Genomic DNA, 10,854 nt, shown 5'->3' with positions numbered 1-10,854 from the left:
TCCTCCATCTGGCCATGGCTTGGGAATGACAAATCCTGGTTTGGGGGAAACCAAAGTGGGAGTGCCTTGGAGTAGAGGCTCCTCCTACCCAAGTCCATGTCTAGAGCTCAGCAGGAGTCTTGTGGCCATGATAATATCCAAAATATCAAGATTCAGCCCCAAAAAAGTCTCCCAGGATTTCCCCATCTCTTGTCTTTCCTATTTGGTCTCCCAGAAGTTTCAGTTCCCTGGGATGATGGGGGTCCAAGGGCTCCAGGGGTTCCCCCTTCTCTGGGGTCCTCCTTAGCGATGATCCAGGGACTTTTGGGGGTCCATGGGCTCCCTTCTCCCCTGATGCTCTGCTTTGAGATCCCAGGGATCCCAGGAGTCTCTCCTCTCCAGGCTCCCACCTCTCCAAGCTGCCAGGGTCCCCCAGCTCTGGGATCGCCCCTCTCAGCTCTCCCCACTCTGGGGGTCCCAGGGGTTCCTCTCCTCTGCTCTCCCAGGGGTCCCCAGGACCAATGTCCTCCCCAGCCAATACTGGGCAATGGCCATGTGGACCCCAAAGATCCCCCAAGGGGCTCAGCTTTGGGGTCCTGCAAGATCCAAACCTACACACACAGAGAAAAAAAGTCTCCCAGGGACGCCAGACAATATTTAGGGCTCAATTCCGCAATCTGCAAGTTCCAAACACACCCTAATAAAAGGACCCTCTCAGGGACCCCTCTGACAGATTTGGGACCAGCTCCCCCTCCCTGCTCACCTGCAGGATAAGGTGGGGGCGATGGGCCCGTGGCCGGGGGTGCTGCGGACACAGGGGGCACTGGAACCTCCAGCTTCTCCTTCTATTCCTGTTCCTGCTCCTCCTTTTCCTTTCTCCCTCCTCCTGCTCCTCCTCCTTCTTAATCCCACCTCCTCCCCAGTTCCTGCTTTCTGTATATTTACATTGAAGAATCTTGCTTGTTTTTAGAACTAGAACAAAGATTCCAGATGGAACAAGCCTTGCTGGTTTTATTCAGCAGTATCAGTGACTACAGGTCGTGTTTGCTTTGGTTTGGTGCTGTCCTCGTTCCTCCTCAGTGCTCAGGCTGGGCTATGGGGTGTCCTTGTTTGCTGCATTTTCAGAGTTCCTCTTGGATCCTTTGGGCAATAGGCCGTGCCCTGGGAGGATTCTTTGTGCTCCTTTGTGACACAGGAGAAGCTTCCAGGCGGTTTTTGGGTGAGCGGCTGCTGTGGTGTCACAGGAGCGTTGCCACGTCCCCGTGGTGTTCCCGTTGCTGTGGGACACGGAGGCCTCAGTGTCCAGAGCGGCTCTGGGCGCCTGCTCGTTGTCAGAGGATCCTCCTGCCCGAGGCATTCTCAGCAGCCAGCCCAGCCCCTGACGGGTGTCCTTCGGTGCTTGCAGGGGTACAGTCTGCAGACGTGTGCAGCGCAGCCAAAATGATGCAGCAAGTGGTTGCTGCAGTTGGCACTCTGTTCTCTGTGGCTTATTCGGGGTATTTTTTAACCCACTTGGCACGTAAGTTGAGGTTTTCCCTCGGTGCAGCCTCTGTGGCTTTGGGCTTGCTGTGTGCTTTCTGTTCTTCCACTGGAACAGAGTTGACTCTGTAACCAAATTGCCCTGAGGACAGGGTTGGTTTGGGAGAGCTCCTGCCAGCAGCTGCAGCTGAAAAAGGGGGTGTCTGCAGCCAGCGGGGCGTGCACAGCATTTGCAATGAGGCCTGGGGGGGTTCTGTTCCCTCAAGCGGGGAGTCTGTGGCAGCAGAGCCTGGAACTCCCTCCGTTTGCTGCTCCAGCCAAGAGCTGACACAGCCCAGTATTTTGTGCTGCTCTCTTGCTTGCTGTGTGAAGGGCCTGTGGCTCCTGGAGGGATGCTGTGAAAGCAAAATGCTCTCTCGGGCTTGCCTTGCTCATTTCCCACCACAGGCAGTTTTTTCCTAACAACATCTGGTTCACGTTCCCTCTCCTGTTGCAGGGCACCTCACGCGTGGATCCCGAGCAGCTCCTCCTTCGGTGAGTGGCAAAGGAAGCTTTGGTGTTCAGAATTGTGCAGCAAGTTGTGAGCTCGGCGTGTGGCAGCCGAGTGCCAGCCTGGGAGGCTGAAGGAAAGTTCCTGTCAGTGTCTTTGCTGCAGCAGCAGCAGCAGCAGCAGCAGCAAAGAGATCCCTGGCAGTTTTCTCTGTTTTTTCTGAAGAGCTTTTGAAGAGCTGCAGGACTGGTTTTGCAAGCAGAAGATTGCTTGCTGGCTTTAGCCATGCTGGAATATGGAATTCCCAACAATAAGTGGCAATGTCGGCTTTAGCCCATTGTTAGTTTGAACAGCTCTGAACCCTATTTCTGCTTAGTGCAGCTGGATGTGTAGCTGAGGATAAAGAAGGTGATAACTGAGATAGAACTTCTCGTCCCTCACGCTCCCGTCTGTCCACAGGGCACCAAAGCAGCATCAGCACCTCCTCTGGCTCCCTCTGCTTGCAAAGAGGAGGCCAAAGAGGAGGAAGAGAGCAGTGAACTTCCCGCTGTTCTGGGAGACGAGGGCGAACACCCCGCGGTTTGGGAAAACAACGGCGAGGCTCCCGCGGTGTGGGACAAGGACAGTGGACATCTCCCGGTGTGGGACGAGGACGGTGGATGTCCCTTGGTGTGGGATGAGCATGGCCAAGCTCCCATGGCATGGGACGAGGATGACAGCAATCTCACAGTGTGGGATGAGGACAGAGAACGTCCTGTGGCTTGGGAAGAGGAGGGTGAACCAGCAGCATTTTGGGAAGAGGACGAGGAGCCTTCACTGCTTTGGGAAGAGGACGAGGAACCTCCCTCTGCTCCTGAAGAGGACACCGAAGCTCCCTGTGCTGCAGGATCCTGGGCTGAACATTCTGACAGCAGCACAGCCCTGCAGCCAGAGGGGAGCAGGGAGTGGAGCCTGATGCAGCTGAGTACGTCTGCTCTGTTCCTGTGTGCCAGAGCAGGGTGCTGTGTGTGTGTCTCAGCATCAGCTGCACCCAGGGTTGCTCTGCAGCTGAATGGCACAGGGTCATTTATTGTCCTTCCCCAGCTGAGAGCAAGGGGCTCCCGGCCCCAGGGAGTGGGGCTGCATTCTGGCTCTCATCTGAGAGGGAGCATCTTCCCCCTGGTTTCTTTCAGGGAACACCGTGAGCGTGGGGGAGCCTGCCGAGAAATACCTGGAACTGGAGCAGATTGGCCAAGGGTAAGTGCAAGGCAGTTACTTCTGCACAAGCAGGGCCCAGGTATTTTGCTGGTGCAGGATGCAGTGAGAAGTCAGGAGAGCTCCAAACCCCTTCAGACACTGGGGTACGATGCTTCTGCCTCTCAGGGCTGATCAGAATTGATAACTGTGGTCAGAAGGCACCTTGCATGGCAGAGGGCTGGTGGCTGCTGTGCTGTTGTTTGAAGGGAGGATGCACTCGGGTGTTTTGTGAACGCTGCAGGCAGCAGAGATCTCCTGTCTGGGCTGGCTTTCACTGCCAGGGCCTAAAGCGCTGCTTCTTTCTTCTCTGCTGTTTTGTCTCCAGGGCTTTTGGAACCGTTTCCAAAGGACTCGACAGGGCCACGGGAGGAGAGGTCAGTGTCAACACGCCCAGCACGTCTGGCAGCTCTCGAGGGCTTTCCCCTCTGCTGGGAGCTGTGGCTGGAGCTGTGGGGCCCAGCAGAGCTTTCCTGCACAGGCTGCTCCTCTGAAGGCAGAGCAGGGTCAGCCTGCAGAGCACAGCTGAGACAGACTTGGTCCTTCTCAAGTGCCCAAAGGAAGGCAAGGAGGGCAGTGGTGTCTGTCAGAGCAGGACACACTGGCCTGGTCTTCATGTCTAAAAGTGTGAATGCATCAGCTGGTGGAGACTGAGGCCCAATTTACCTTCATCCCAGCCTCAGACAGGAACACTGTTTAGCAGTTTTATCATCCTGAGTTTCATCAGGATACCTCAAGGCCTAATTAAGGAGAGATCCTGCTTGGGCTCAGTTTGGGGTTTTAGTCCTACTGCAGCTGTCCCCACAGAGACAGGAGAGAAATGAGAAGATGGATGTGCAGAGCAAAGCTCTCTCCTAAACCCTGCAGCTGTGTTTGGGTCTGGTGTCAGTGGCAGCTGGGACAGGGATTATCTGAGCAATGGATGTGCACGTTTGCTTTGTTGTGCTATCCCAAACAGGGCAGGGACATTTGAAATCCTGGCCAAATGCCATAGAATTGCTAAAGGGTTCCCGGCTGTTTTGCTCTGTGTGCACGGAAACAGAATTACCTCCTGCTTGCAAAATGTGTTGGAATAATAATCCTAAGAGTGCTGAGGCCATTTGAGAAGACTGTAGGTGCAGAGAATGTTGTTAGAGCTTGGAGGCTGACAGCTGAGGGAGCATTTCTGCAGAGCTTACAGAGCCAAATGTCTCTGGCCATGAGTCCTGTAACAGCCCCAGCGAGCAGAGCAATGGGCTGTGGGAATGGCACTTGCTGAGCTCTGGTGTCCCATCCCAAGGCAGTTTGGCACAGCCCGGCTCGCTCGCTCCAAAAAGACTCGCTCCGTGTTTGCTGTGGCCTCCTGCCACAGACTGCTCCAGTTAAAGGTCTGCAATGTCCCTTCAGGTGGCCATCAAGAAAATGAGTCTCAGAGGGCACAACAGGGAACGAGCTGTGAATGAGGTCGTGGTCCTGAAGGACAAGAAGAACCCCAACATTGTCAACTCTCTGGACAGGTGAGTGCTTCAGGTCTTCTCCCGTGCACGGGCCCTGCATTCATCTTTCCTGGCATCCCCAGTCTGTAGCCTGTTCTGAAAATGCCTGACCCGGCCATATCTTCCCAGAACAACAGCCTGGCACTTCACTCCTTCCATGTGCTTTTGTTGCTTTGCTTTGGCTTTTTCTTCAAGTTGACCCCATTTGCTGTGTTTTACAGCAAGTGCTAATAAAACCTGGTAGAAATTATTTTCCTTGGCTTCTTCTTCCCAGCCCTGTCCCATTGCTGCAGGTGACAGGAAGACCAGGTTCCTGTTTCCAGAAATGCCTGATTTTCCCATTTTTCAATGGCCTTGCCTATTTCTGAAGGGACTTTGTGCAAGGTTTTCCAAGCATTTGACTGCTTTTGCCCCAAGTGCTGCACGGCCTCCTCCCCTGGATAACTCTGGAAGTTGTGTTGCCTTGTTCCGGAGGGAATGGTGGAACTGATGAGTTCAGATGCTGAAGCAGCTGGGGACAAGTGTTGTGGTTCCACATTGAGCTGGGCTGTTGCTAAAGTGCATTTTTCACCTGCTTGCCATCTAAGGCCTCTCCTTTCTCCCGGGTGCCTCCTTCTCCTTTAGCCTGGGCAGATTCCAAGGCCTGTGCAGCCTGGCAGGAATGTCTCTCCATCTGATTCTGTCCTCACTGACAAGTGACCTGGGAACAAAACTCCACTCTGGGCTTTTCCCTGGGGGAATTGAGCAATGCACATTCATCTCTGTGCCATTGTTCTCCTCTTCCAGCTTCCTTGTTGATGGAGATCTCTGGCTGGTGATGGAATACATGGATGGAGGAACTTTGCAGGACGTTGTCAGACAGACACGCATGGCTGAAGGAGAGATGGCAGCTGTCAGTCAGGAGGTGAGGGATCCTGCTTGTGCTTCCCATGGCTGGGACACCATGGTCCTTCCAAAGAGGCTGTGAGAGCAGAGTGGCTCCATGCTCAGGCCTTTGTTTCTGTGTTGTTTTTATGAGCTGGAGAGGAAAGAGCCTCTGAAGTGAATGGCCAGCAAATATCACTGCATTTCTACTCTGTTCTTGTCTTCTTTCCTGCTGTTGTGGTACTCTCTGTCTTTTTTGGATCTGATTTCCTGTTCTCAGCTTTGCCTTGAACCTTTTGCCTGGAGCTTGTCTGCACTGCACTCCTGGGCTGTCACAGCAAAGTTGCTGCTGGCAGAATTCTAAACTGTCCTTTCTTGTATGATATATTCTGGCCTCTGATTTTTTCCCTCGTGTTTCTTGTTGTCTCTCAGTGTCTGCAGGGCCTGGATTTCCTCCATTCCAACCGGGTGATCCACAGAGATCTGAAGAGCTCCAACATCCTTCTGGGAATGGACGGCTCTGTCAAGCTGGGTGGGTGTTCCTGGCCAGGCACGGCGCTCCCGGGGTGCGGCTGTGGGGCTGCTTCCCAGTGAGGGCCAGAGCCCCACAAGTGCTGCTGGTGGCACTGCCCGGCCCCTGCTGCCAGCTGAGAGCGGCTGCCCCGTGCAGAGAGCTCAGGAGAGGAGCAGGCTGTCAGGAGTGCCTTTGCTCTGGGTATGGCCCTCCCAGAGGGGCAGGAGTTGCAATCTAAAGCTTCAAAGGAAATCAGTAAAGCCAAGCATGAAAGCTGAGGACTTCTTTCAGGGTCCAGTTCCATCTTTCCTTGGCTACAGCCCTGAGGACATTTCCAGCTGGATTCAGCACTGCATTCCCAGACTGAGAGTGGGGAATCTTTGTGCTTGGTTTCCTCATTGCAGCTGCCTTTGACAGTGCTTGTTTCTGTCCTCAGCTGATTTTGGCCTCTGCGCTCAGCTCAGCCCTGAGCAGGACCAGTGCAGCTCCATGGTGGGCACTGCTCACTGGATGGCCCCAGAAGTTGTGACCAGTTCTCCTTACGGCCCCAAGGTGGACATCTGGTCCTTTGGCATTGTGACCATCGAGATGGTGGAAGGAGAACCTCCTTACTTCCAGCAAACGGGGGCCATGGTAAGAGGCAAATTCTCCAGGCTTTGCAGAGGCCTGTGAGCACAGGGTGACCCTGCACTGGGAGGAGCAGCTGGAGGTTTCTGCACATCGCAAAGGGAATTCCCACAGCACCTGAGCCTGAACACAGACAAATATTCTGCAGTCTCCAGCAACAATTTGCTTTGGCATTTAAGTTGTTGCAGCTCTTGTGAGGATCACCCAAATACATGAAGCAAGTGCATCAGCTCTAATGTTGTCTTGCAGAAAACCCCAAACCAACCCCAACACCCACACCCAAACCCAACAAGATTTCTGGAGGAGTTTCTAAAAGAGGTTTTGTGAGATGAACTACCCCCTGGCTCTTCTCACTGGGAAACTTGTCTAAAACATGAAGATGATTGTTTAACATCCCCACAGTCTAACACATTTCTTTCCTAGTCCAAGCTACTTTCTCTGTGTCACCAAGCCTGAGCCTTCAGCCACACAAACCTGCTGTTCCTTGCCTGGCAGTTTCTGGCATGGGGCATCAGGAATACTTTTAACTTGAGTGTCAGTGGCACTGCAGAGATGCATTTGATGTAAGAATCCCTTGAAATAACACAGGCAGACCACACTGACTCTTGAAAATGGCCTGTAAAGCTGGCGTCTGTATTTGGAGAAGCAAAATGGGCTATTTCTGATGGAGGTTCCTACTGACAAAGTCAGCCAGTGCAATCGGCTCTGAAGGCAAGATCATTTGGATGTTGCAATGGCTGTGGCTGCACCAGGGTTTGGGTTTTTTGGCTGGCCCAGAAGAATGAGCTGTGAGCAGCAGCATCTGTGCCAGGGAGGAAAGTGCCCGGGGAGCTGGGGCAGAGAAAGCGGGCTGGATGTGAGCACCTGTGGGTGTGGAGGAAGCTGTCAGAGCGCTGTGTTTGCTTTTCCTGCAGGCCCGCGCTCTGATCCGGCAGAACGGGAGCCCGCAGCTGCAGGAGCCCAGGCGCCTGTCGGCTCTGCTGCGGGACTTCCTCGAGTGCAGCCTGGAGCCGGACGAGGAGCGGCGCTTCTCTGCCCAGGAGCTGCTGCAGGTGAATGCCAAGCGGCTGCGGGGGAAACGGCAGCGCCAGGGAGGGCTTTTCTTGTGGAGCCCCCTCCCATCATCTCCAGTCCCGCTGCTTTTCACACGCAAAGCCAGCAGAATCCTCGCCTGCTTTGGCTTGGCAGGCTCCTGTCGAGCTCATCTGGAGCTGGTGCCCCGCCACGAGCGGGGACATCTTCAAGCACATCAGGTGGCTCAGAGCCCTGCCTGACCTGAGCCTGGATGTTTCCAGGGAGGAGCCACCTCCCACATCTCTGGGCTCCCTCTCTCAGTGCTTCCCCACTCTCCTGCTACAGCAATTCTTCTTTACATCTAATCTGAGCCTGCTTCCCTCTCTTGACTTTCAAACCATTCCCCTTTGTCCTGTTGCAACAGAGCCTGTGAGGAACTTGAGTCTGGAAAGTAACAGTTCATTTCTTTCTTTTTTATCCCTTGGGCAGCACCCATTTTTGTCATCAGCCAAGCCTCTCTCCAGCCTGACCCCTCTGATCACTGCAGCAAAGCAACTGAGGGAGCAGCGCAGGAGGAGATGAAGCACAGGAGGCCAATTTTCATTACAGTAGTTAGAACAAGTAGTTAGTTAGGGTAGTTAGGACTGCTAGTTAGTTAGAATAGTTAGGACAGCCTGCTTGTTATGGCAGTTATTTGAATAAAATCTCTGTTAAACCTCAATCCCTTGAGGTGTCCTGTCCTTCTCCCGCTGTGACTCAGCTGCCCGGAGCACTGCGAGGGGAGAGCGGGCCCAGCCTCGCCCAGAGCTGAGCCCCAGCAGAGCCTGGCAGAGCCCAGAGCAGCCTCGGCATCTGCAGAGTCAGCCTGGAAGGAGGCGCTTGGAGCCTTCTGGGCTGCAGCCGGCTCTTGCTTACAAACTGTGTGCGCTGGAAAATGCCTCTGGTTCTGCGGGAGGGCAGAAGGGGCCCGGGGAAGGCCCAAGTGCTCCATGCAAGGGAAAAACCTGCCCTGTGTTTGTGATAAAGAACTATGTTGTTGTTGCCCTTTGCTATTATGTGCTGGCTTTTGCAAATTATTATAATCACAAGGATTTTGATATAGCACAGTTTGTAATCACTTTGAACTGCTTTTGATATAGTAGTGTTATAAATGACTTTCAAATTTCCAAACAATCAAATTTAATTAATTGATAACATAGCTTAATAAATTGGATACAAAATAATAAAAGAATAGAATTTAGTAAAAGAATAGAATTTAGTAAAAAAGAGATACAATTTAGTAGATATATTCAGATACATATTTATATATATATATATATATATATATATATATATATATATATGTGAATATAATTGGCCAGTGGTTACAAATGCTTAAGGCATAAGTAAAACTGACGGGGTGTAGGGGGGACGCTTCTCACCTCACCTCACGTACGAAACAAAGCACTTCAAGCTAAACTTATATACTGTATGCTTATACATATTCATTAATGTTTCCCATAAGTTTCCTCCTTTTTCTGATTTTACTGACCATTTATTTTCTAAACTACATCCTGTTCCTTAATTTTGACATGTAACATCTGCAAAGGGGTACATCTGCTTTATAACACTGATTCTTGATTGTTTCTAATAATAACTTTAATAACAGTTACAATTTAGTTACCACAAATCAATTCCATTTATTACACTGGGAATGGGGAACCCCTGCGCTTCCATTTCTGGGCGAACCCCCCTTCCTGGGCACAGAGACTCCCTTGAACGTTCAGTTTGGAGCACCAGGACCCCCTGGTACCCCCTTCCCAGCTCCAAAAACCCCTGCACCCCCTTATCTGGAACCTGGAATCCCCTGAACCCCCATTCTCAGGAATGGAAACCTCCCAGAACCCCCATTTCTGGGCACCAGAACCCCCCTGAACCTCAATTTTCAGGCACTCGGACCCCTTGAACCCCAGAACATAGGAAGGGATCCCCCTGAACTCCCATTCCGCTGCAGCAGGACCCCCGTGCACCCATGTATCCAGGACTGGAACCCTCCCAAACCCCCCATCCTCACACCCTGGGACCCCCCTGCAGCCGAGCCAGGCTGTTACCCCCCTGCTTTGTTGGTTTAACCCAAAGTTATCTCCTCCCCTGCCATGCCCATCATTGTATCCCAACCCCTTTTTCCAGCACCTTCCCTATCAATCTTGTCCACCCTGCCCCTTGTTCCCCAATGTTCCCTGTCAATCCTGCCTTATGCCAACCCCCTGCTTGGACGTCCCCTTTGGAAATCCCCTAATCCACAGCACCCCATTGGTCCATGTGTCCTATTCCCCTCCCCAGGATATCCCTCACTGGTTGAAGTTTTGTATCCACCCCTGGGCCCTCCCCATATATAAATTGCTGTACACTTGTATTCTGTGTCTTTTGTCCCTGGACCCTTGGGAGAGTAAACCTTTCTCTGAACCCCAATATGAAAGACCTTCCCCCCATTCTTGCCTCCACACTGTGTCTGACAGCTGTTAAGTGCTGTAGAGCATTGCTCTAAGCCACACCTCGGGTCATCCTGCTCCCGAGGTGTGTTCCACTCCCGGTGTGGAGCTGAGGAAGAGCTGACCGGCCTTGGCACCATTTCACACCCAGCTGATCCCAGTGTGCCCCCACTCTCTCCCAGTGCCCTCCAGCGTGTCCATCTCGCTGGTGCCCTTGAGCTGGAGCCAGCAGCTCCTGGTGCTGCTGGATACTCCCCCGGCAATGCGGGCTCAGCTCCAGCTGCCAGGTGGAGCACGGCAGCCTGGAGCACCCCCTGAGCCGGCACTGGGGCACGGCCCGGCCCCCACAGCGCCGGGGGCAGCGGGGGAGGCACTGGGGGGGCTGGGAGGGGGACTGGGGTGTGCTGGGAGTATGGATGTTAACTATGAGCAAAAGTAGGGAGCGCAGTGCCTGTGGAATAGCAGGCTGCATAACTTTCTCAGTCCCACCTGAGAAAGTGGCCTGGGAAATCATGGGGAGGAATTAAAACAATCCTCAGAGACAGAAGACAGCCTTGCAGGTGCTGTTTGTCAGTTTCGTGTTTTCTTGCAAGAGAAGGTCGAGGGATGGTGTACCCCACTGAACAATGATGGTGATGTGTTAGTTCACTGACCAATAAGAGTTTTAACTTTCTATACTTTCATGTATCGGTCTATAAAAAAAGATCT

General features: G+C 52.9%; 1 protein-coding gene across 1 annotated transcript; it reads left to right on the top strand.

The window, feature by feature from the left end:
* The first annotated feature begins 790 nt into the window (after positions 1–790).
* LOC147646011 (uncharacterized) lies at positions 791–8,396 on the top strand. The gene is made up of 11 exons (XM_086874011.1): positions 791–1,498; positions 1,955–1,992; positions 2,408–2,912; positions 3,121–3,184; positions 3,510–3,558; positions 4,568–4,677; positions 5,443–5,560; positions 5,953–6,052; positions 6,471–6,667; positions 7,576–7,713; positions 8,165–8,396. Exons 1-11 carry the CDS (start codon positions 970–972, stop codon positions 8,255–8,257), a joined length of 1,941 nt encoding a protein of 646 aa, XP_086730137.1. The 5' UTR covers positions 791–969; the 3' UTR covers positions 8,258–8,396.
* The last annotated feature ends 2,458 nt before the right edge of the window (positions 8,397–10,854 follow it).

Source organism: Cyanistes caeruleus, unplaced genomic scaffold, assembly GCF_971803275.1.
Source record: "Cyanistes caeruleus unplaced genomic scaffold, bCyaCae1.hap1.1 HAP1_SCAFFOLD_134, whole genome shotgun sequence".
In the NCBI taxonomy this organism is placed as follows: domain Eukaryota; kingdom Metazoa; phylum Chordata; class Aves; order Passeriformes; family Paridae; genus Cyanistes; species Cyanistes caeruleus.
The sequence above is the reverse complement of the archived record's forward strand: the minus strand, read 5'-3'. Positions and strand labels throughout refer to the sequence as shown.